The following is a 27947-nucleotide window of genomic DNA, read 5'->3' as shown; positions in this document are numbered from 1 at the left end:
GTAATAAAACACTCTACCCAATGTCATGCCATTAATCTATCACTCATTGAATAGCATTGATCCACTAATGTCTAGCCATAAATTGTAGATTGCAGTCTATAAACCAAGCCACAAAATATGATGATTAGTGTGATAATGGGTTCTTTTATCATAGGTTATTGATGTCACAACATTAGGCTGTAATAGAACTATCTCTTAACCTTAAATGAATAAAAAATTGCGCGTGCTGACCCGGCCTGACTCGATCTTGGCCCTCAGTGCTGACCATGAGTCTGGCCCGACCTTGCATTCCTTGGTCTCGTTCCTGCTCTAATGTCAACTTGACATATAATATAATTTAATGAGCTCGTGTACTAATATCAAAAGTATATCAGCTTACTTTAAGGTAGTGTAATTATATTCACATATCTATTAATCATTATGCTGGTAAATCAAATCATGAGTCAAAAAATCTTATAAAATACAATTTTTATTTATGAGCCAACCAATCAGAATGAGCAAAGTAAAGGCGAAGGAAGACAACTCTTGATGATGGAAACATTAAACTTTTGTGTACCGCAAATCAGTCTTTCTCCTGAGCAGTAAACAGCTACATATCAACCATTCACACAACGTGGGTACATCTCTCTTAGTATTTGTAGAGTAGCTTATAGCTTATTATAAGAAAGAGATGGCAGCAACTCAGACTGATGAAGCAACAGCTATGGTTGTAGCTGGAAGATTGCTATGTTATTACTATTCCAGTTAGCTACAATGAGTCTGTCTCCAGATATGTCCATGTCATACACCCAACCACTCTCAATAGCGCTGTCTGTCAGCTGTGAGACTACCTTACCTACAATATAATAAGTATAATCAACAGTCTCAGCATACTCCTGATTTTAATACTGTTTAATATAATTTAAAGTAATTTGTTTGAAGGTTTAAACTGTATTCTTCAGTCACTAACTAGAAAAGCTAGTCGAAGAGTTATCCTTCCGCAAGAAAAAATATCAATCACTGCACTGCCAAAGAACTTCACCAATGCTCCTTATAGCTAATTAGTTGGGGTGTTTTGAAAGACTGCTTGGTTAAAGTAAATGTTTCATCAAAGTTCTAAGGCTACAATCTGCAACCGCTTCCATGGCTGCAGAACAATTCTCCAACAAGTTTTATTCGCTATTTCATTACATTTTATTAGAAGAAATTATTCCGTTCAAAGTCACACTTCAAAATTATCGCTTCCCAGCTATGCCCTACCTTATGGAGTTATGTTTTATTCATGACAAGCTTCATACTTTAACATAATCACTTCCTCAGCTATGCCTTACTTTATTGAGTTATTTTTACACTAAGCTGAGAGTACAGCTTTAGCCTCATTGTTAGAGAGCAGGTCTCAGCTTACTAGACGGGCTGCCCTTTCAAAGGCCCATCTTGCAGAATAAAAATAGACTGAGTACCACCTGACTAGAGTACGAACTTATTGTCAATAACTAGTTCCTCATATCCAGTGTCGTATAGTTTCACAGAGTCCCGCGACCAACAGAAGCGTATACGGGAGCTCGCTCGGTTCCAAACAAACAAGCCACGCCTACTATTTTTATATAAGTTATAATGGAGAGGCCGCAACATTAATCAACAAAAAAATACTCCCATTAGCAGTCGCTTTAAAATTGATTGTTGTATCATGAACCATTTGAAAGAAAACAAAATTTCATACAATAAGCTGCTAATAACGTTTTTGTAAAAATGTAAAGTAAATGCAAAAAAGAGCGGTATTGAGAGCGAGGTATGAATATTCCCTTAGAGATCAGTATGTCGATCCGGTTTGTTTAGGATCGAACGTTTTTGTTTCCGGTTTTGGTCGCGAGACTTTTTAAAGCTATATGACTCTGCCAGTACAGAGCTCTATAACTTCACAGAGTTTCGCTGCTAACGGATGCGCATATCGGAGCTCGCACGGCTCCAAACAAACAAGCCGCGCCCACTATTGTTTTATATAAGTTATAATGGAGAGGCCGCAACACTAACCAACATAAATTACTCCCATTGGCAGTCGCTCTGAAAATGATTGTTGTATTATACACCATTTGAAAAAAGACAAAATTCCCTACAAGAAACTACAAATGATTTTTTGTAATAAAGTAAAGTAAATGCAAAAGAGTGAGATGTTGAGAGCGAGGTAAGAATATTCCATTCGAGATCAGTATGTCGATCGGGTTTGTTTGGAATCAAGCGTTTTTGTTTCCGGCTTTTGGTCACGGGACTCTGTGAAACTATATGGCTCTGCTCATATTATGCTACTTCTTACAGTCACAGGAAGGTTGGCATGGTGCCAAATACCAGCTATCAGGGGAGCCAATGGCAGAGAGTAAACATATTGATAGAAACTATAGTAGTGAACAGCAGTTACAAAACTGACTGATATGGGTAAGCAAGCAATTATACAAGCTTCATTGACAAAATAAAGTTAACTTGTTTATAAAAGTATTTGTATTATGAATATAATTTTACACTTAATCTATTTTATTTAAACAAGCCGCCAGACAAGGTGGGCTTGTCTAACATTGAGTTCAAGCGTTACTGAATGAAATAATATGAATTTACAGAACGACCGAAAATCAAATTAATTTAGTTTTATTTAGATTGTTTATAGTAGCATTAAAAGAACCACTGCCCTTTTTTTACCATACTATCATAAGCAAGAATAAAGTAAAAGGCAATTTCTTCATTAAAAACTTAATATTATAAATGTTTTTGTTTTGCTTCATTGAAATTATGTCCCTCCACACCTTTGGAACACATTGTATGTGCCTCTAATTTCCCATCTGGTAGCAGGACTATCCATAGTTTTATGTACAACTTTGAGACCTGATGATGGCACAGGATATTATACTAGTAAATTATATGATATTCAGTTGATCAGCGATAGTATACTGAGTGTGCAGACAAATCCTAAACAATTGGCTAATTATGGAGAAAGAGTGAAAATTATACAGTTACTCTAAATCATGAGCTGATACTAAGTCTATAGCAAGTAGACTATCAGAGCTCTCTATTATTATGTATTGTGTTTAATTTCACTATGAAAAGTAGTCAGGGTAGCATTACATGGGTTTACATAAACACTATGTATCTACTAGTATATCTATCAAATACTAGATTGTACAGCTAATTTATCAGCACAACTGCTCACACCTATTCTGTATATCATTTATAAATACACCAACCAGTTGAACTATCCAGGATTCTCAGAGTGCTGCTGGCAGATGCTGCCACCAGGACATATCTCTCTCCATAGGAGGCTATACCTAGTGGATGAGGAACATCTTTACAAGTCCAAAGCAGCTGACCTTGAGATATGTCTATCAAGCAGACTTGAGATGAGCCATAGTCAGACACAACAACCTTGTCTGATCCTGAAACACAGAGTGAGACAAAATATTGGCTAAGCTGAGGACAATAAACGTCTTTGAGTTTATTCCCTGTCAGTGAGTAGATGATGAGAAGCTTGTTATTTCTGTCTGGAGCGACTACTTTATCACAAGTGACGGATAGTCCTGTGAAAATGTTATCATTGTCATTGTGAGTCCAGGAAGTGACTTGCTTTCCCTGCTGATCATGCACATAGATGGTCCAAGGATTACCATACACTGTTGTATATAGTCTGTCTTTGTAGACCTCCATTGCCCCAGAGTAGTTGTAGAATGTAATGAATGAGCCTTTTACTTGGTAGTTGCTGTCAATTGTAGCTACTGTTTTATTCCTCATTCCAGTTAATATTTGAGAGTTCCAGACTTTAGTTGAACAAGGATATGATGGTAAAGAGACTGTGTAAAGGAGTTTGAGGGACTTTGGAAGAGGTTTAGAAGGTCGAAGCTTCAGCTGCTCATCAATTAAAAACCCGTCGGTGGAGACAACTTCTAGCATTACCTCACAGCTACCACCTGTGAATAAGGGAAAATGCATTGTATAATAATGCATGCAATAAATAATGTTTGAGTGTGAGCACTAATAGTGGATATGAAGATGCAAGTCAAGTGAACCCTCAGACTGCACCGTCATAATTGTATTTATACAAAGTTTGTAATTCTGAAGTATACAAATTTTTTTTGTTATTCAGAACCTGCTTCCAAAAACGTTTAGGCAAAAAATTCACGTCTTTTTATTATTTTTTGATATAGTTTTTTATTTTAAAATAATTTAAAAGAAGTGTTTTACCAATTATTCTACATTTTAGCTTGATCATAAAAACTAATTCAAAAACTTGTCACTATTGATTTATTGTCATTATTTCAAATTAATTATTTTAGCTACTCTGATGCTCCAAAACATTTACATTAATCACAAGGCAGCATGGCATCCATGTATAGCCATCTCTAAGGCTCGGCATAGAAAAATTCAACAGTACTTATATATATATATATATATATATATATATATATATATATATATATATATATATATACAGTCACACTTCAACTTACGAGCTTAATGCGTTACGAGCCTGAGCTCGTATGTCAATTTACTCGCATGTTGGTGCAATTTATTTATATATAGAACAATTAAATATATATTGATTGGTTTCCATACTCTAAAAAAGCAAATAAAACACTCAAAACAAGATATTGTAACAGAAAGAACATGTTGGTTATTGTCCTTACGTACTACATGCTTTTAAAAAACAGCAAATAAAAAATAATGCAAGAAAATGTGTATAATTAAAATGTAAAATTAAATACATACAGTAGCAGTTAACACTCGCATTTGCCAGAGAGGGAGATATAAGTTATCCTTCGTGACAACATTTGACTTTGATAAATTTGGATTTTATCAAAGTGTTAAAAGACAAACTTAAAAGCAAACCTAAAAGCAAACTTTCATTTTCAACTAATTGTAATTAAAATTTTTTCGGCATTCATAGTTTGAAGTTTCTCGCCGGTTAGCGAGAAATTTTTCTTTTTTTTTTGTTTCAGGATGAGGGGGTGTTTTAAGATAAACCTAACTAAGGACGTTGGCCTTTGTCGCCTTTGCAACATGTTGTGATTAGGACGAACACAGGTGTCATCACAATTGGTTAATGCACGACTACTAGCCAGCTTGTCCAAATGTCTATTAAACAGTTTGGATAGATAGCGCCGGCCTTTTCACATAGCATCGTTTCAGTTACGCTGTCACCGGCCAATTGTTTGTCCACTGCCATCAGCGGTCGTGAAGATCGCGGCACCATTTAGAAACTATGGTTAGTCCTTTTGCGAACTAAATGCCCTGAATATAATCCTTCTGTTTGATAATTATGAATTTCTGTATTTTTGTCATATTGCCGAGCTAGCTCAATCACGCATACACATTTCGCGTATGTTTTCAATATTTTTCTGTTTAATATCAATTGTTATCATTTGCTTTTTCTTTGTATTATCTTTCATTTACTGGCAAACTTTTTGTCTATGCACAGTACGTTTAATTCACATAATTCTGCACAGAAAATCGTGCACAAAAACACGGTACAACAGTATAACCTGAGCAGTTGAAAAATACAGAGTGATGCTGTTCTCATAAAACACCTCGGGCATACATGGCAACTGACTCAAGTGCTCGTATCTCAAACATGGCTCGTATGTTAGTGCTAAAACTTGCCTATAAGCTGGCTCGTATCTCAAGTTTCTCATACGTTGGAGCACTCGTAAGTTGAAGTATTACTGTATATATATATATATATATATATATATATATATATATATATATATATATATATATATATATATATATATATATATATATATATATATATATATCGTAAAGACTTAGTAAATGTATAATGATTATGATAAATATAGTGTGTAGCACTGAATTCAGGTTTGCTTCCCTTATTTAAGTCTAAGTCAAACCAGATCCATATGCTGTCTTATATCCCAATTATACTGCCTATCCCAACTAACAACAACATTTTGGGATGTTACGTAATATTATTGTAAAAATAAATTCCAAGCAAACAATTTTATAGTGTTCTACAAACGTTATCTGATGATCATTGTAGAATTATGTTCAAACCATGTCACAGGAATATTGTGCAGAATGTTGTGCAAAAATATTATCACATCGTTCGGTAGAGTGTTGCATTAACAAACTTTGCTAACGTTATCATAACATTGGTAGAGAACATTAATATAGAATGTCCCAGCTCTAGAATGATCGAGTGCAAACATCCATACAACATTCTGAAGTAGCAATCCGTTAACATCGCTTATACATTCATTTGAAGGTAAAAATTATGTAACACTCAAACATTCCAGTTATGTTGCATGTCAATGTTACATATACATTTATGCACATACGTTCCAGGTAACATTCCTGAAACATTGCTGAGATATTCAATAGGAGTGTTCTGTAACAATGTTATGATAACGTTGGCAAAGCTTATTTCTTTAGCGTTCTAGCTAGAATGTTACAAAAAATGCATGGTTTTTTTAATTTGTCACCCTTTGATAATGAAAGATTATTTAAAATGAAGCTAATTAAGTTTTATACACTTTTTCATTAAAGATTTAAAAACAAACTAAATATTGTGGAAAAACATTTTTATTTTAAATGATTCATGTAAAGAAAAACAAAAGTCATAACAAAATACAATTTTCGCACTTGATAAGAAATATTGCAAAATGGCAAGGTTCCATTAGATCTAATGGTGCATCAGAATGTGGATTTTAATACCTAAAAGGGTGAGACATACTTTACAACTAATTAGATGGCCATCATTTGATTATGTTATACACATGTTTTGTGTTACTAATATGATACACTAATACCAAATAAATATATAACAAGATGACATCTGCAAAGGAATATTAAATGTGGTTGGCTGAACAAACAGAATAGGCAATTGTATGTGCATTCACACTCAAACTTTTAACCCATTCAGGACTGTTCCCGATCACTTCGGGAAGAGTTGTGCTCGCCAGGGCCCGTTCCCGAAGTCTTCGGGCTAAACTTTGATTTGCTCTATTGCTTAGCTGTTTAGGTACATCGGTTTTATTTATTCACCAAACGAAATTTAAGAGTCTGGGCATCATTTTGATACCAAACATGTGATTGGAAAAGAAAGTTTTAACTAACAAATTATGTGATAGATATCAACTGTTTTGAAAATTTGTTGATCGCCATTTTGGAAAAGGTTTATCCGACCGATGGCAAAATTTTTAAGTGAATTAGATGTGGTAATCAGTTCAGAGGGAGAAAATAGCAACAAAAGTAATGTTTAAGAAGAAAATGAGAATTTTCTGATGGAAGAAAGTAAGTTTTATGTGGCTATTTATAGAATTTTACCGAAAAAAAACGATAAAAAGCCGAAATTTTTCTTGTGAATTTTAACAAACTTAATTCTAACAGTGTAAGATATGGATTTTTTCATGAGACACATGATTATAACATTTTCAATCCAATAAAAATTAGATCTTTTTGCAGCATGAACTCATCACTCTATTACCCCATAATAAATAATAGTTTTATGATTTCCTCGTAGAACTACAAGATAATTAAAATTGCTTATTTCATTTATATCCAATTGTTCAACCCACAATTATTCAAGCATATAGTTCTCAACCCCAACATCTACTATAAACTAGCCCCAACCACGAGGCTTTAATATTGGCTGATAGGGGACACTTACCACAGTAATCATCTTCATGACTTTCTGTGTTTATATCTACAGTATCAAAAAATATTTGCAATTTGTATTACCAATTGTTAGCTGCAGTAGACTACTTATTTTCAATTTGTTATCAGGTATTTACCCTGAAAAGCTACTAAAGCACAATTTTTTTCTAGGCTGTACGAGAAGTTTGAAAGCAAAAAGGTTGCTTACTACTCATCATATTTGCTACTTGAAGGTGAAGACAGTCAAGGGCTTGTGAGTGATGATGCCGTTGATGATGAGCCTAGGGCTTGAACACCAATATCTGATGAATACTGCATCAACTAACTTATAATGGGAGCAAATATGCATGTGTAGTTGGCATCAAATAACTCTCACCGTGTCATCATTTTTTTATGAACACACCCATATTATACATGTATATATTGTTTCGTTTTCATGCATATTCAGTTTTACTGTATTTTTTACAATATATTTTACAATAAAATAGACTATTATTCCTAAACCTTTACAAACAGGAAAAATACTCTGTTCACAGAAAACATCCTTACAGCAAACTGTACGTAGTTTCATTTTGCAAAAATGCTTTTAACAACTTTTTTTCTTTGCCTTCTCAGACTCATTACAGCTTCAGAAGTTTCACCTTTGAGTTTAGATGATTATTATCTCTTGAGTAGTGGTACTAAGGAAATTACTTTATTTATTTTTTCTAAGCAAAAAATAACAACAAGGAAGGAAATCGACAATACACAGTTATCCATTCTGTTACTATCTGCCAAACTATGAATGGAAAGTGCTGGATATCTGAAGTAAGTAAACCTTCCTGGATACTAGTATACTCCTAGACAAAAAGCAGAGAAAAATGATCTTGTAACAAAACATTATAATAATAATAATAAAAATAAGGTCATAAACAATAGGAAGTCTATTAATTATAACCTGTGAAGCTTGAAATATGTTCAGCTTGTCATTTACGGTGTCAGCAGAAAGTGCTGAAAAAGTCTAAACTCATTCTGCATCACATTTTTAGGTTTTTTTGTCGAATAAGCTGATGTAGATTTTAGTGCTGATTATTTTGGTATCAATTATACCATGGAGTCAATTATTTGACATTGCAAAATAGGAGAAAACTTAAATGTTTTTTTTTAATATAACGAGTTATGAGAATGATAAATTGAATGATTATGATGATTATGATGATATACTAAAAACTTAATCGTCTCAGTAAAATAAAAATTGAGTAAGAGTAATTAATGGTTTACCGAAGCTAAAAAAGGTTAAAAAGCGTTTATGTTATAAGGTTATTAGTATAAAAATGTTAGTATATATATGTTAGTATAAATTAGTTAATTAGTTAATTAATACTAATAGCATTTGTAATAGTGTAAAACAGCTTACACTTGTCTTTCACTTTGATGAGTGAAGGTATTTCTATTGATGGTAGAGCTTCATCAACCAGCTGTTGTATGGTGTTTTTAGTATCACTGTAGCTTGAGACAATGTCACACTGTAGAACAATATGAAACATCACAATGATTCTAAATCCATTATAAATAGTAAAATATTCTACAGCTTAAGATCTATCAGACTTGTTCATTCACAAACACATGTAACACATCAAGAAATTTTCAGGTATATCTTTTATGGCCCAAACTTGACTCGCAGTTTGGTAATTTCCACAAATTTCTAGCCGTAAGCTGAAAATTGCCAGGGAGTTAGTTTTTCACAGACTAAAATTGTTTTTTATTTGATAACCTCGACTTGATAGCCTAAGGCTTACTGCTAAAACATATTAAAATTCATGCAATACCAATTAAATTTTTGGCACAAAGTGTTGCACTGCATATACGACAACCATCAATGAACCAATCAGTTGAAGCAAATGCTCTTAACACCTGCGAAGAGGCGTTCTTGAGTTTGTGATTAAATAGAAAAATGCCTGTCTATCTGAAAAATAAAACTTTTAAAGTTGCCAAGTTTGACTGCATTGTTTGGAGAGGGCCTGTATTGAACAATAAACAAGTCATACACAAAACATGAAGCTCTCTCAGTCTGCTCTTAAAAAGCTTCTCTAGTTTGGTAACTTGAATATGTCATGTAAGCCTAACTTTATTATTGCAACTTTTATTCTGCTAAAACCAGAAAGCTAAAACAGATTGCCATACTTGCCATCATGTTTGAAACCGTTAAACTTAGGAAATAAAATAAGCGGGTAGTACAGTGGTCCATAAAACAATGTTTTGCGCAGGACTTGAACTCATGGAAATCAGCATACTATATCCCAATACCCGCATTAATGGAGCGCCTTCTAGATTAATGTCCAGGAAATCTTTCATTATCAATTAAATATGATGTTTAGAAGGTCGATTCTAATGAGCTGATGAGGCTTTGAAACAAACTATTATTAAAGAGATGGCAAAAAATACAGAGCACATAGTGCATAGAGTTTACATGGACTAACCGACAATCAATGACAAAGTAGGGTATATTAGGATAGAACATATTTTGTATTATGCTACGCGGTCGCAGTAATTAGTATGAATTTGCAGGTGACAGAAAATGTTTAAGTGAAATATTTATATAATTTTAATTACCCTTTAGAGGTCGAAATAACTTTAAATGCAATTATGAGTGATGAGCTGTCATAATACATATTAATGTCTGTGATTGTAACTATTGCCCTCTTATAGAATGTTTACTATACTGATGTTTTATATATAGGTGGATCTTATATGCATATTATGATAGATTATATATTGATATATTATTGTATAATATTGATAGCATATGGTCAGCTTATATAAGCATAGCATATTGATATACTATTGATATATTGATAGATATATATAGATGCATATTATATATGGTTTTTATATATATATTAATCATCCATAGCAGACATCTTTCAGTTATAAAACATATTTATTATCTTTTTAACAAGCGAAAATAGTTTTTGTGGGAAGATTATATTATGCTATATTGGTGAGCACTGATCTAAACCCTTTCAACTATCTATAGACATGGTGTGTCCAATCTAAACAAAAAATAGTCTCACATTTTATAAAACGGTTTGGGTTGATCTATATCAATAATCAGTAACAAATATGTTCTAAACGGACAACTCCATATTTTCTGTTATCAGGTTCATATTGTTAGAACTGGTCTGTCTCTCAAATTTTGACTCATTCAATAAGCTAACTTTATTGAAAGTTCATCAAAGGACTTATTGAGTTGCTAATATGTCTAACAAGTGCAGCTAACACATAATTTAGTTGAATCATCATAAATAAGTTGCAGTTCTTATCAAACATTAAATGTATGAATCCATGCCAATATTTGGTGTTCAAAGAACAGTGTCATGTTCAGAAGATCCCTTTGTTCAAAGATTCCATCGTTAATTGCTTGCACCACTTTGAGGCCTCGATACATAAGTTTAGGCTTTTTACAATGAGCTGCGCTAGTTCATTCCTTGTCTTTCTGTAGTTGATATTGGAAATTTTTTAAACAGTGTGAAGTTTTGACTAGTACATTCAACTGTAACCTTTCCTTGTTTGCTTATTTCCTCCAGGTGCAAAAATGTGTAAACAAATACTAGTCTACGGTTCAGTGAAATGTCATAGATATTAAGTATTTCCACATAATCTTTATTTTTACTTAGTGCAATTGTCTTTATCATCAGTCTTTGTCTGGTAATTCCTTCACTATAGAATTTTGTAACCTAAGGTCAAACACTGTAAGTTTATAAAAACACTGTCATGGCTGGCGTACACATTTAATATTGAATGATGATTACCTTTATTGAATGTACAGTTTTCAATATGTTGCAAGAGCTGTGTGATTATACTAGCAACAATGCTGGATTATAGTCAAAAGATTCATGATCCAGTCTGATGTTGTTGTAGCCATTTCTGATCAGCAAGTATTTAGTTAATTAGCCTATGTTAGATTTGCTTATATGAAATGAAAAAAAGAATTTGCTTGTGTTGATGCAAAATAAAACTTGTTTTTGCACACGTTGAGCTGAAGTTTGCATTTTCCTTTGCATTTCTTTGGCTACAATTACCAGCTGTATCAGACTAATTACATGTTTGGTACAGAAGCAACTCAAATTGTTTATCCATGAACTTCCATTGAATATCTATTCATCAGTAGTACAATTTAAGTTAAGGGACGTTTTGTATTAGACAATAATAAAAATAATTTCACAATCTATAGTAATAGTGACACATCTTCCGACTCAGAGTTTGCTCAAGTTGCTGGTCACAAGAGTTGGGGAAGAGCCCAAAGAGTACCTGTATTCATTTTACACCACATTTTGTACTGTTAAAGGGTTAATGATCATACAATTTTAAGCTGACTAGTTTAGCATTGAAGCCAACTACTAGGTTTTGTGTTGAAAAGTTCCGGACAATTTATATGTACAAGCGATAAATATTAAGTTTTTTCTGAACAGCTCGCTAAAATAAAAGATAATTTAGTAGCAAATTAGTACTTAAAGTTTGACTTGCAACAAAATTCATGTTACAGTTATTGGTATCAAAAGACTCACCATGTCTTACTCCATTGTGTTGTAGGTGCCAAATAGGTGGAAGTGTGATTACAAGCGCTTAAAAGCTCAAAAACAAAAAGCCGCCGTAGATTGGAATCTGTTTATTTGTCTGACGTAGTCATTACAATTTGGTTATTGTCTTGTCACATGATGTTCTTACATGAATTAAAAGGCCAATGAAAAGCTCAATATAAAACTTATCATAGCACTAGTATATGACAAACACTTTGGGTTTTACTGAAGACCCCACACCAAATATAGATGCTCGCTACTTCACAGTTTTGTTTCAGCTTGATCTAATTGGCGAACCGTAATCTGATCATGTGATCCAATACTTCGCAAATAATTTTTGCAGCACTTTGCGATTATCACAGGTGACCAACAGTTTCGTCATGATTATCAGACAATGATATGTACTCCCTCGAGTTAAGGTTAAAAAATTAAACCAATTTTCACGGTAAGTTATAAGATATCACTGCTAAACATGACAGCATTACAATGATGATAAAACAGACGTGCAAAAACAATTTAGTTGGTTTTATTGAATGTGTGAGATTTGTTTGTGAACATATTTTGACGAATAAGGTTGCATGAAAGTGCAAACAGAAACCATCTACCACAACTACGTCCCATTTGAGCCGTTTCGGGAGGGAATCCAAACTACGGCGGTCTCATGTGGCTGCGATTAACTGTTGGGTTCTTTTAGCTTTTAAGAGCTTTTAATCACACATCCACCTATTTGGCACCTACAACGCAATAGAGTAAGGCATGGTAAATCTTTTGATACCAAATACCTGTAATGCGAATTTTGTTGCAAGTCAATCTTTAAGTGAGCTGCATGCCCTTCTTTTTCAAACTCAATACTTGGTAATATAATAATACCAAAACCTATAGACTCAAAACTATTGACTTTACTCATTTTTACCGTGATAACTTTTTGCAGCTGCACCACAAAAAAAAACAGGCATGATGCTAATTTTATTATCAATAAATTACCTATACAAGTATTAATTTAAATACTGGTGTTAGCAAACTTTAAAAAGTAAGCGAAAATTTGCTCACATTTTTCACCTATTCAAAAACTCACTCATACCTGGTGAGAATGCTGAGCCCTGGAGTGCAATTTATGTCTGAGATTTCTCAACTGGCTCCATTTATCCAATATTTTATCTTCCAGAAAACCAGTTATGCAAGTTTTAGTCTTTAGCCGAGCTTCTTGGAAATCTTCCTCAAGTTGCTTGTATTTCCAAGTAAGTAGTTCCATCTACAAAAAAGATTTGTTATTTAGTGGATCTATACAAACAATTGGGAGCATATGGTGTGACGTGATCTAATACCATGGAATGTAAATAGGCATAAAAGTGTTTTATTCTATTGACTACCAGAAAGCAAATCTTGTCATAGTAAGGTAGATGAAAAACTATTCAGTTCATTCAACCTACAACTGTACAGGAATACTTGAAGTACTATAATACCAATGAATCATATAGTTAAAATTACGGGCATTCAGAACATTTTATTAACTATTTTACGGAGTTGAAAAATCCTAATAACTCTATTGGGTTACTTCTAGTGGGTAATTTGGAAAAGAAATATTTCTCTTCCACCATATAGGTCAAAAACCATGCAGAGAAAAGACAATTAACTTCGATACATTAAACATTTTATTTAATTGAATTATATATATTGAACAAAATATAAGGACCAAAACGGTTTTTATTGACAATTATAATGCAACTAACTACATCATAAATTCAACTGATCTGATTTATCCCATAAGTGGCTCTACTCTGCCTTAGCTGGTGACAAAGTAAAAAAACTAAATGTATAGAGCTACTCGCTTTAAAGATTTATTTTTTATTGAAAGCAAACTCTAATATTTTATATATGACTTATTTTGACAATGAGTTTGATATCTATGAACTCTAACCATTTAAACCAATGTCGCGGAATGCAGCCTAACTTTAACAATCTTTTTAAAACAATGCCTAAATTATATCCAGCAAGAATAATGTGGGTGAAAACAGATGATTATTTCACTCTAAATAATATTCAGGGGTGATAATCTTTTTACTAGTTGTTAATACCTGAAGAGAAGTTTGAATTGTTTGACCAATTTTGTATTAGTTTAGCTGCCAAAATTATTTTGTTATGTCACCATCTAAAATAGGCGCATGTTCAATCTAATCTTGGAGGATACATTTCCTAGAATGTCCAACCTGCTCATCTCTTTTCTTGCGTATCTTTTGTACTGACTGAGCTGTTTCCATGTCATACTCAGCAAGTGTTTGAGAGGTGAACTTGAAGAGTTGTTCCAAACCCTCTTCCTTCTCAATAATCTCTTTCTTTAGCTTGTTGATTACATCATTTAGCAGTAGTACAAGTTCATCTAATGACATCAGCTGATGGTGCTCTCCTGCATAAAACTGATAAATTAGTAATTTTTTCAGCTTTCATACAATATCAACTTCATATAAAATCAACTTTGCTTTTTTAACAAGTTATTGAATGTTCTAGCAATGTTCCTGTTGCGTCAGTCAAAGTGAAAGTTGTAAGAATTAAAATGTTGAACATATCAGAAAAAATTTAAAATCAACGATTAAGCTATGTTAATTGAGCTCAGAAAAAAAACTGTTTAATGTTTTATTATAAGTCAGATAAAACATTTTAACAAGTGGATTAAATGTATATTTTCTGATAACTGAAGCTAAAAATATCTGAAGAATTTTCTCAAAATTAGGCTACAATAGAAATAAACTCTGACAGATGATGAGTGGATTGAATAAACAACTGCAGGCAATAGTAAAATCAGGTTTACAGTCTAAAAAACTTGTGTCTATTGCCCTTTGTGCGCCATGTTCATACCTCTACACAAATGTTTACATGATCAGCAAATTATTTTCCTATTTCTGCATAACTGTGCTGGTTTTGGGACATATGAAAATCAATGATAAATGAGCAGAATATATTTACAACATGTTACAAACTTGATTTGATTTATTTACAGTAGAAACATATTTTGGTTGCTTATGACCAAAATATGCTTATGCTGTAAACAGGATACCTTTCAAATTAATGAGGGTAAAATAAGTAGAAAATGCCAAAATAACACCTTTTATTTCCGGATTTCAAAAAGTTTGTAAATGTTTATTGTACTTTCAAAAATTTGCAATGGCTTCCTTAATGCAGGGGTTAAAGCCAGCATAAACACTCAAAAGTCAAGTACTTTATTTTAGAAAATTCAATAACATCGGTTTTTTTATGGAAATGCATAACTCAAACTGAATTATTATTTCTATAAATAAAACTTTTGTACGCAACTATCCATTTCATATGTACTATTACAAAAAAGCTACAATTATATACACTTGTCCATGTATGGAATGCTTAGAAGCACTCCTTTCGATAGAGTCCAACGCGACATCGTAGCCGAGCGAGCTACAATAACGATCACTTTTCTCTCGGTATATTCAAAAGTCCTAAAATTTTATATCACTTTTATTATCTGAAGTATTTTGTACTGATCAGACCAAATATCACTAACAGTCACAGGATTAAATAAATTGTTATTTTGCCGTTTTGAAAGTCGAGCCGATATTGAATGATTTTTCAAACTTTGATTTTCTTCAAAGTTCAAAGAGTCGCAAATTCTTTAGCTTTTAGCACAAGGCAACGCCTCCCAAATAATTGTTTCATATTGTAATTTATCGACTAGTATCTCGTTGATGATATTTAAAACTTATTAGCGTTCAGATAATTTGTTTAAGGTTAGTAGGCGACAGCTTTATAAACGTCGGCCAAAAGGAACATTAAAGTAATTTTCCAACGCAACTTGTTAACACAACCGATAAACAACATTTTTAATGCTTCCCCAGACAAAGGGTTAATTCTTTAAACCCTAACACGCGGTATTTTGGGTGGGGTGTATCTGAAACCCTAACAGCTAAAACCGGCATTTACATGACTCTGCTTACAAATGTTGTAAGTAATCCAACAAACAACCAACAGATAACCAATCAAATCCATTTTTTGCACAGGACATCAGACGAAAAATCTCTTTTCTATTTTAACCGTTTTTAAAGATATTTAAAAACTTCCTTCTATATCACAACAATTTTTATCGGAGGGATATCAAAAAAAACTCAATATGATTCGTTTGTTGGTAGTTTATGTGGCATCGCTAAGTATTATGTAAGACAGATAATGTAAATGTTACAATTCAAAGCTTTGTCTTTAAATCTAATGGTTATAGTCTTTATTATAGACTACTTACCACTAAGATAATGCACAATTACAGGATAAAATCTTTGCTACAAGATTACAGTCAATGTTATTAAAAAGAATTCAATGTGAATTATGCGACGCAGAGCAAAATTTTGAGGCAAAGCCATTTACCCTCGGAGCAAGTTCCCATAGAAGAGACACATCCAGTGCAACTCATCTTTAGGCATTTTCTGCACCCCAAACTGATTGGCTTGTTGTCATGATCACCACAGACTTTGCTTTGCTGAATTTTCAGTAGTTCATACTGCTCCATGTTTATGGTTAGATGAGTCACACCAAACTCTTCCTGGTACTCCTGATGAGACTATAATATAAAGTTTGTTACCATGTTGTCACCATTGAAGGCTGTTCTCAAAAAAGCATAAGTAATTAAATACACAGCATCTCATTAGATTAATGCCAATATAGTTCAATGGCTAGAGGTTTTAACAATAGAGTCAAGCGTAGATAAACATGAAAATGCGTTACCAAAAGCTAAATTTACTAATTACACCACTGATTGTCATGAACAGTTTGAAGATATAAGTCTTTGGGACCTTAGCTCAAATTGAATTGCCTTGATCATTGAACAAATCGATCTTATCTAGATAGACACTAAAAGTCTACAGTTTAATACAATGACTTTAATCATCATATCATGCCCAGCATCTTAGAAATTTTATATCTTCAGATCATTGAAAGCTTTAGGTAGTTAAAAGTTTGACCCCTTGCTAACTAACCATTTACATTGACACAGCTTGTTCAGCACCTTCAAAATATAAAACCAATTTTTTCTGTAAGTTTTGCAGCTTCTGTTAGATAACAAGAAATAAAATAGAGAGAAATGCATATGTTTTTATTTGAGAAAACATGCACTTATGAAGTTTTAAAAGACAAAAAGACAGAAACGCAAAATTATATGAAACATATTAAAAAGTCTCATACAACTGTTGTTTTACATATCCAATAGACAACAACAATGTAGATGAGAATGTGCTGACAAATGGATCTTCTTTTTCAATAATAGTCATATGGGTCATGATCTCAGAAATCATGGTTAAGTTGGGGCATGAAATTTGGAGTTATCTACACTAGCAGTAGGAGAAATGTTTCACAGTTATGTTGCAAAAAAATTGTTGGATTTTAGCTTAATTACAGCAGATGTTATGGTAAATAAACTAAATGCGCGTTCACCATTAGTGCGGAAACATAGTTCTGAGAAAACTGGAGTTAAAGTTTGATAAACAAAAACCAATCTACAGTTTTGTTTGCATTTTAAAACACCGTAGCAACAAACATCAATAAGTTATGACAATCACCTTGATTTCTGTAATTCTATACAAAAAATTATGCTGAGTTTTAAAATCTAAACAGATTTTAGTTTGCTGTCAGAGAAATAGCTGTATATCTATCAGACGATGAATTACTCATTTTTAATTTTCCAGATATTAAAAACGGCTTGGCATTATCGCGATTTTGGCACAGCCATAGTATCACCAAAAACACCTTAAAAAATATTAACAGTAATATATTGCACACTATCAGACACTACATAATACGATCATGTATTTATTCAAACACTTATTCTTATAATTAAATCATTCAACAATCATATAAAATAGAATATTTTTCTCATATTTAAATACGATTATAATCTTGTAAAAATTGTTAGGAAAATATCAGCGTCATACCCTTTACTTTCACTGCTTTTTCCATTAGTTGTAACACCAAATAACTCATTAAAAGTGTCAAAAATGTCTTAGATATCTTTAAAATTGGCAGAAAAGAATCAATTATTTTTATCAGATGCCATTTTTCAGTACTTTCTGTTTTGCATAGCAACGGTTTTAAAGGGAATTTTTTAGGATTGGATACTTATATTGACTAAATTGGCTTCAGATTCAAAAAGATCACTTTTTGACCAGTCTGGATGCATGTGTTGCAAAAATTGTTGCCAATAATATAAATTTAGTTAGTGCAGCTTCAAAGTCGGATAACTCAATTTCGTGATTTGGGAATTTACCATTGTTTCTGAGATTGCGACCGAATTGGTTTAGATACCTGTGTAATAGATGTTGTTTTAATTGAGCTAATAAAATCAAGATTACTGCTGTTATCGTTTGAATAGTACTTATCATTTAAATCTCCTTGCCTTTTGTAAAACAAGTTGAAAATTCGGAATAAGTTTTCTCACTCTGACCTATACTTAAAGGTTGACTCGCAATAAAAAACACATTACAATTATTTGATATCCAAATATTCACCATGACTTATTCCGATGTGTTGTAAGTGCAAAATATGTAGAAATGTGATTACAAGCTCCTAAAAGCTAAAAAACGAACAGCTAATCGCTGCCATCACAAAACCGCAGTAGATTGGAATATTTTTCAAAAACAGCTCAAATTGGACGTTTTGAGCCAACAAATCAAGTATGAGTTATGAGCTGACCATTATGAGTCTACAAAACACCAACCAGGGGCAAGGATGGCTTTATAAACCTTTTGTCAGAATTGATGGGGTAATTGACTTCATAGAAATTGGTGTGTTACATTCACTATCTCGGTAGTTCACTCATTTCAACACGGTAACAATATTTTAACCAACTCATGAAACCATTTGTTTAGTATTTGAATGAACTAATCTGATGCGACCAATAAATTTTTTCTACAAATTGATACTAATAATAGATAACTAGATAACATTGACGGTACATGACGTTTTTAAGGATGCAAATGGTTTTGCCATATATTCGAACATTTTCTTTTCAAAGATATGGCTAGCTTATTTCATCTAGTAACTATTTTCCAGTGTTGGTAGCAACTGAAAAATCCGCTGATACAAAGGCCGCAGTGAAATAAGTTAACTCAACAACCTAATTACTGTAGACCGAAAGAATTGGTAGTCATAAGAATTGGTAGTCGGTATTCAGATGTTTACACAGCATTTAAAAGAAGCTAAGATGACAAGCTTTAAAAGTGTTTTGTTTGGGGCGTTTGAGAAATTTATAATAATGCATCTCCAGCTGGATTTAAAACTTTATTCTAGTCACTATGAGCTAACACAAAATAAAATATATGCCAATAGAGACGCGTATGACGAGACTTTTATCGAAATAACCAATGTGAATAAGAGAGATAGAGACAGGTTGTATCACTAGTTACATCATTTAGGGCAAGTCTGGACATTTGTTCTATCTTGATTGTTTTTTTCGCATTCCATCTTTGTTGATTTTATTCTTCAAATACTTTGACAATGAGATCGCTTAACACAACCAACAACATATCAACTGATAGACGAAAATCATTATTTTCTTTTAAAATAAACTAAAATTTGACGCAATCACATCTTTAACCCTTTAACCACTTTGTCAATACTTTTAAAGACTTCAAGTTTAATATTTAAGAAGTACTAAAGGTTAATATCATGTTTTTCAAATTTATCTACATGTTGAAAATTACACATGCAAAGTGCAATATGGTACTACAACATTAAGTGTCATGACCACAGAACAACCTACAATATTGAAAATATTAAATGGACTATCACAACAAAAAGCTCGCCAACAGAAACATTCAACACAACCCAAAAAAAAACCAACAACTGATTCAGGTTTCAACATGTTAAGATTCCAACATCGTAAAAACATAATGTTTAAAGCATTCCTTACCTCATGATGTCGGGCACAGAGAATCTTATCACATTGTGGGCAATATGAAAATGCATGTTGATTGTCTTTTCCTTTTTTTGCACAAGGATCGCATGATCTTGGCTTATCCTTTGTTACATCATATGATGGCAGGTTATCTAGTGGTACCTGACAGACCACTCTACAACATCAAGCTTATCACAGCTAAGAGTCAAGATGCAAAGAACTTTCTATTATTTTAGCAGCTATCACTTAGGTTATTAGAAGAGCAAACTTTTATCCTTAGCATTTATCAAAATTTTGAACACTGGCTTCTCTGGGCAATGTGTGTTAGTAACCCCGGGAATATTTATTAACTATTGAAAGCGTTTAATTTTTATTAATTATATCTAATATTGTTCATAATAAGATGATATTTAGTGTGGCACTGGTTAAAAAAGTCAGGCAACTACATCAAATACCATCAGACAGAATATAAGTACTTCAACATTATTAGAGCTAAAACTATACAAGTTTTACAAACTTTTAAAAGCAATTTAAAAACTTGTAAACACATTTACAAAGGGTTCATATCTATTGACCACATGTTCATCATTGTCTGAGGGCTCAAAATAAACTAGGAAATTTTAACTAGTAGCATAAATTTCTCATTTTGCATCACAATCATTTGTCATTTACCAACAAATGAGTCGCATCGAATTTTTTCGCGATACTGCACTAATAAAATATTTTATTATAACCAAAGAAGTAGATAAAGAAGTTTGTAAACTGGTTGCAATTAAAATTTATTTATTAAATGTTTAAAAAATTTGGTTCGTTAGACAAATTGCCCAGGGTTACCGACACATTGACAAAAACAGCCAAGATTCGAAGGGTTAAAAACATGAAAGCAATGTTAATATGCTGTCTCCTAGCAACATGCCCGCACTATTTCATTGATAAAATTTACAATACTTTATTGTTTATGAAATAATAGGATGAACTGTAACAAAAATGTATGACTTCCAATCCTTGCTTTGCCTACTCGCCATCTGGAACTCCAAGTTTACCAAATTAGTGTGATATGAGGTAATAGTCGTTAGCCACTTCTGCTTTTCAACAAGGAGTATCAATCTTATGATAGCTTCAACTTTTGTCTTTAAACACAATGTCGGTTTAATAAAGGTTGGTAGTTTATATTCTCTTGTCTTGTTACTCTATCTCATTCATTTACAAATATAGATTAAGCTTTTTCATAATTTACAAAACATGAAAGAGACACATCAGCCAGTTTTGATTACAGAGACATTAATTTTTACTTGTGATCATGTACATTGGTAAACTATTGTTTAATATTCTTTAAAAAAATGTAACTTGGTTCTTCTCATTCACTGCAAGTATTGCCTATATCCCAAATACTAACACATGGTCTACGCGACTAGGGAAGTGTCACTGTATCTGATTGTTTACATTAGCCAGCATGAACCCTGCTCGTCTAGCTGGAAGTCCTAATCATTGAAATGACAAGTTGGCATAATGGGATTCTATCGGTCTGTTTGCACAAGGGCTCTTATCAGTTGGTTCTTTGTACAGCTTGCAGCTCTGAGTCAATATTTGAAGTCAATGTGTTTAGCCAGTGCCTGCTAGCGCCTAACAAAGCAAATTATAGCAGAATAATATATTGAGATTCTATTTTAGGAGTAGACTGACACACAGAGTTGTTAACTAAATGTAATACGCAAAGTTTACCTGTTTTAAACATGACCGTATAACTAATCTTTGTCACCTAGCAACATACCTGCAGTCTTCCCATGGACATATCAGGATGTTATTTTCATCATAAAAGCCAGTCAGACATGCAAGGCAATGTACATGGTTGCAGGTAAGCTGACGTGGATTGGGCAGAGCTACTCCTTGTCTCAAACAGAACCCACATTCAATGGCAGGTGGCACAATTTCATCCATGTTAGCCCTATTTAGAACTACAAGTATAATTTAATATTTTAAGTCAAAGCCTGAGCCTACATTGACAAACACCTAATGAATACTCAAAATGTAAAGTCTGAATTGTTTGGCTTAAAACCGCATGTTGCCACCCATTAGGCCGGTTTAAGCAGCAAGGCAAATACTGTTTCAGCTAGATGACTCTTATATATAAACTTTGTATCTCAATGTGATGACTGTCTTTAACAACATAATGAAATCAATAGTTCTGAGATAAACTGTAGTTTCCAAAGTTTTGTTGGATGCCAGAAAAAAAAGCTTATTGACGACAGAATCAATAATCGATTCGACTAACCACATACGTTAACCACATGTAACATTGATGGTGTTTATTTTATAAGCAATCATAGATCGCAAATAACAGGCAAATACCAAATACATACTCACAAAGTGTATGTTTATTTTATAGCTAAAATCACGTGGTGCCTCGCCTTAAGCCTATTCATGCAGCTAGATAAATCATGTTTTGCGTATGGGACATCTATATATCAAAACTGAAGCCTGATGTGATGATTTGTTTTTGAGAACATTATGACATCATGTTGTTCTGAGAATAAGATTAGTACTGAAAGTATTTATACATGTATATCACAGATAAAACAAAGTTACTTACTGCTGACAGAATCTAGGTTTGTTTCGACACAACTAAAACTATAAAAGATAGGTATAAACCAATGCAGCGGTAATGATGGTTATTTTCAAAGGCAACCATAATTTTTACAATTAAAAGAGCCCTCAATATCCATTTTAAGGTGTACTAAGCCTAAAGTAGATCAACAGTTGTTGAGTGTTCGGCTACTATTTTTCTAACAGATGGCATCCGTTCTACATGGCATCAGATCGCATCCGGCATCACAGAAGCGTGAGCTGCTGTGTATGCTTCTGTTTGTGTTTATCCAAAATAAAGTAACAAGAAGTGTTTATTATGACAGTCATATATTAACATATGAGCTTGATGCATTCTGGGAATGAGCTTGTATGTAAATTTATTTACATTTTATGACAATTTTATGTATGAAATACCTAAATACAAATTAATCTGGTAGCATACTAAGAAAAACGCTCAAACATGATAATACGGTGAAAAAACACGTATTTTATTATTGTAATTATATACATGTGCAAAAAAGTACGAAATACTGATTTAGTTTTTATGATCTATAATAAAATGTAACAACACAATGTATACAGCTTTGGTCAATGGCGATCAGCTCGCGTACCTGTATCGCAATGATTGTTAGTTTACCAATTTATTTTTGAGTTTTGTAGAGTATTATTATAGGTGCTAATTAAAAATTATCATTTGTCTGGTCAGCACTATCAAAGCTATGGGCTCATTTGTAAGAGTTACTCAAACAATATGCAGCCTCTGAAAAACTAGCGAGGAGCTCATAGTTTGTTCCTATCAAACACTGAAACTATATTTACTATGTTTAGTTATAGATTATACAGAAATGTTTAACAGCAGCACAACAGGCCTAGGCTATAAATATCTACTGAACTCATTAGTACAGCCACTACAGTAGTAGCTTTGTTAGATATTGTCTAGTAATCAAAGGAAAGGCGGATGAACTGATAGTACGGGCAAAATTGTTTAACTAATAACACACTTAGCCTTAGGGTTAGAAACTTATATTAAGTGTATTACACTAGAGCAGCCTGATAGTCATGAACTCCTTGTAACCTCTGCAGTTAATTGCGCAAGGACAAAGTGAATAGCTTAGCTAGAAAATAATTATACCAACAAGTGTAGCACCTTGCAATAACATCAAGGCTATATTTTCAGTGGTATTTTGTATTTCAAGTTGTCACATTCAAACCAAGATTTATGATATATATTTACAGAAATTGATGCAATAATATGTGTACTCACCAGCAAATTTTTGCTAGGCTAACTTCTCCCTAGTATTACCGGAAAGCACTTATAAAATGAAACTGCTCTGAGTCAGGCGGTGCGATAATTTTTTGTTTTATCCTTAGAACTTATAATAACCCTTCCGACTCAGGTTTCATTACAACAATAACAGATGAAAGCGTATAGTCTCCACAGCACATTGGGCAAAGATAACCCGCACAAATATCCCGCTAGAAGAAAACTCTGTAAAGCTCGTAATAAATTCCCTGCTACAGTACTTTAAGTTGTATAGTTTTTTAATTATGCCCAAGCAGCATTTTTCTACAACATATTATATCACTAGAAATTCCACTGTCATACAGCCCACGACCAAAGTGATATTGGAAAAAAGAAAGGGGACTGATGGTTGAGAAATGCAATATTAGTAGTCAAATGACACTGCAGTGCAATAGGATAACTGCAATGGTAGCTGTAACGTACTGGGTGTGGGTGTTATTATATACAACAAACAGCAATAATGAAAGAAAAGATTATATGTTTATATCTCTCTCCCTGCAATAGGAGAAATGCAATATTAGAAGTAAAATGCGCTGATATTATTAGAATAACCAATATTATTAATACAGTAATACAGTAATAATACAAAACAAATGAACAATTTTGTTTACATTTAAAAACGTCATAGCTAACAATATCAAGAAGTATCAAAAAGAATATCCAAACTTAGTAATAGTAATACAGTAATAATAGAAAACCAATGCGCAATTTTGTTTACATTTCAAAACGTCATAGCTAACAATATCAAGAAGTATCAAGAAGAATATCCAAACTTATAATTAAATATCGTAATCTCATAAAAATCGTTAGAAAAAATATCATCGTCATATCCTTTACTTACACTGCGTTGGACATCAGTTAGAATACCAAAGTACTCAAATGTGTCTGAAATGTCAGTTAATTTGAAATCGGCAAAAATGAAACGATTTCAGTACTCCTACGTTAATCACCGAAACCTTTGACAATGCTATAGACTGGTGAAAAGTGCACGTTATTTTTTCGTGAAATGCGCACGATTTAATCGTTCTATTCTTTGTCGCTCGGCGTTTCAATTTTCGGTCTTAACTTTTATAAAAGGGAGGCTTGACAAGTTTTAATAACGATTTTCGTCCAAATAAATCTGTCTATTTGTGTATAATCCGATTAGATGGGTAAGTTTTAAGATAATAACGACGGTTTGCAAAGACATGGTAACATATTTAAATATGTTTGTATGTGTTTTGTATTGTTATTATACTTTAATTACTCTACAAAACGATGGTAAAATTTGCTGATGAAATTTTGATTCAAGGGTTCGTCTCATTGTTGATGAATAGTTTTCGGGAGTTGTGTGCACATGTGCATTTATCATAAATCTCCCAACCAATCGCTTCGCTCTGTTTGGTCGTGGGATCAGAAACAAACAACCACAATAACTAGCGAAATAAAATTTTTCCCAACTATCATAACCGGTTGATATGCAAATGTAAACTGCTTTCCTCTGGTAGAACACCACAGGCAATAGGGTAGTTACTACTAAATCAAGATGAATTATTGCTTATCAATATATTTGCACAAGATTTAAGTTGGTTTCCTCGAAAAATCTGCATAATTCTATCATTTGCCATGAATCATGTTATTTGAAGTCGTCTGCCGGCTAAGATGTTTCAAGATTAAAATGGACTAAACAGTGTGACATTAATACGCTGATAAGAACAAGAAGTGCCAATAATTACCCAAAATGATGTAGACAACTGTGAAGCTGCTGCCTATTGCTCGAGCTTACATCAGCTTTTTCAGGGTTTGTAACAACAGAAGTAGAAATAAATAATAAATGATTGCATCATAAATATCACTACAGCGGAAAAAGGGTGATTGAAATGCTGTTAGAATCAAGCGTGAAATTTGTGCAACTGACACAAATAATACTATGTAAATAAACGGGACATCAGTAGAATTTGGAGTTGTCTAAACATTATGATGAAAACTTTGTTTATGAAAAACTGGATTAAATTTAAACTAGATCATGAATATTATTCATCATCACAACTTCATATAAAAGAGAATAACCTCATACAACAGCGACAAATGAATATTCAGTAGAAATTACTTTACAAAGTGACATGCACAAGCAAAGAGTTGTCACAAACATTACAAGAGCCAGCAAGATTTTCATTTTGTTGAAGCATTATAGCTGTCAATATACTGCAAACAAACAATCAGCTATCAGTAGGACAATTATTTACAATACTTTATATTATATATTATTTAGACAGCTTATAACATCAATTTATACTTTACAGTGTTCAATGTCAATGTGTTCACGTCGTGTTTCTCGTGTATCTTGTGTTTATTGTTTTCTTATCTTGTCTTTAATGCGTTCACGTCAACGCGGTAGATCTTGATGAGTTGATAGATATCCAAAGCAGTTGACCATGAAAGAATTTTAATATTTCTTCACAGTGGAACCACTAATAATATGCTAAAAAATTATTGAAAACATAAAAAACCTGATGAAAAAAATCCAATAATGACAGCTTTCCATCATTGATGATCAAAGAAATTCGGCAAAAGTTTGCTGGTGTGTCAGGTAAATCAGATATCCTCTAGACCAAATTTAATCATTGCAAGCTATCGGAAATTTTGAAGATATCGGCTAGACAAATTTCAAACGAAGTTGTATAAAGTTGTCAAAACAACTCACACTAGACAATCTTTTAAAAAGGTTTTTGTTACATATTTTATGCACTGGCAATTAAGATTGACTGATGCTTAGAATGTGTTTGTGTGCATTTATTCTGTTGACCATAAATCTACTGAGCAAATGTTTATAATGAGTGCAGCTATACAGTAGGTACATAAAACACAAACAAAGCAAATGAGTGAACAAACCAAATGAACTTTCTTTACCTATTTTTAGTTTTCTGTCCAAACAGATGAGCAAAACTATTGATACTAACAGCATAGTATGGGTGAGGACGAGTGTTCCTTTGCCGAAGTTTTCCTTTGTTTTGTCCACAACAGTGGTAAGGTGTCATTTTATATGGTATGACGAATAATAATTATATAGCTTGTGTTGTGAACTATAAGGTCCCTAAAGAATAGCAAGATAATTATGCGCAGAAAGCTTATGTTGCAAATTATGGGAAGCCTGTGCATAGCAAAATAATAATTTCTGATGACCTCCATTACAGCTTCTACTGATAAAAGGGCCAGCTCAACCAAAGTAATCAAAAATAGTGATCATTAAAACATAAGTAAAATATAAAAGATATTTGGTTTGCAAAATTTAAAAGAATGCAAAAGTTAAAAATATTAAAATGATTTGCTTAGTTTTAGTTTAGCTGCTACTGTATATTCATTGAATTATTAGGGCAAGTTTAGTTTTAAAATAACAAAAATAAAAATGTCAGTTAGGAAACAACTTGTATTGAATTAGACTATTTAAATGTATGTTACAGTTCCTTTAACGTGCTATTGCAAACATGCGTGCTAACATGCTATTTCTATGATCGACCGTTGTAGACACATTTTGCGAAACATACTGTTATTGCGTAGTAAATGAATATTGATAGTCTGTGACCACATAATAACCAATCATTAGTATTTGTAAGTCATTGTGAGGGTCTTCCAAATGTTACTTTAAATAATTAGCCTGTATTCATTGAGCACATTATAGTTTTTGATCAAGGAATTTGAAGTACGAAACAAATTTATATATTTTTTCACCGAAACTGTTAGTTGTATATGGCTTACTCAAGCGCCTCCCATATTAGAAACAGGACATGACATTATGGCTAAGTCATATTCAGAAATAATTAAATACTTGTACAATGAAAGCGACCACACTGACTCTGATAGCTGTGAAAGTAAAAAATTTGTAAGAGTAAGGAATATTGCAGAGAGTCATTATAGCTTTGCAGCAGGTATAGCTTCACATAGATTCAGAAATTCACATAGTAAAGATACTGTAGACCGCAAATTT

The 27947-nt window shown here is 32.8% G+C and overlaps 1 protein-coding gene across 1 annotated transcript; it reads right to left on the bottom strand.

Annotated features, from left to right (window-relative positions):
• Positions 1-240: 240 nt before the first annotated feature.
• Positions 241-22032, bottom strand: LOC137408058 (uncharacterized). The gene is made up of 8 exons (XM_068094447.1): positions 21866-22032; positions 20110-20269; positions 16575-16767; positions 14399-14595; positions 13273-13443; positions 9029-9137; positions 3210-3926; positions 241-835 (listed from the first exon to the last, which is right to left on the bottom strand). Exons 1-8 carry the CDS (start codon positions 22030-22032, stop codon positions 702-704), a joined length of 1848 nt encoding a protein of 615 aa, XP_067950548.1. The 3' UTR covers positions 241-701.
• Positions 22033-27947: the final 5915 nt, after the last annotated feature.

Source organism: Watersipora subatra, chromosome 11 (genome assembly GCF_963576615.1).
Source record: "Watersipora subatra chromosome 11, tzWatSuba1.1, whole genome shotgun sequence".
Classification (NCBI taxonomy): Eukaryota; Metazoa; Bryozoa; class Gymnolaemata; order Cheilostomatida; family Watersiporidae; genus Watersipora; species Watersipora subatra.
This window is presented reverse-complemented; position numbering and strand designations above follow the sequence as displayed.

Coding starts and splice junctions, on each gene's coding strand:
- LOC137408058 (XM_068094447.1), bottom strand. CDS start 22,032: ATGGATGAAATTGTGCCACCTGCCATTGAATGTGGGTTCTGTTTGAGA. Junction 20,270..21,865: donor TGTCCATGGGAAGACTGCAG/GTATGTTGCTAG, acceptor TTGATGTTGTAG/AGTGGTCTGTCAGGTACCAC. Junction 836..3,209: donor AATCCTGGATAGTTCAACTG/GTTGGTGTATTT, acceptor ATTATATTGTAG/GTAAGGTAGTCTCACAGCTG.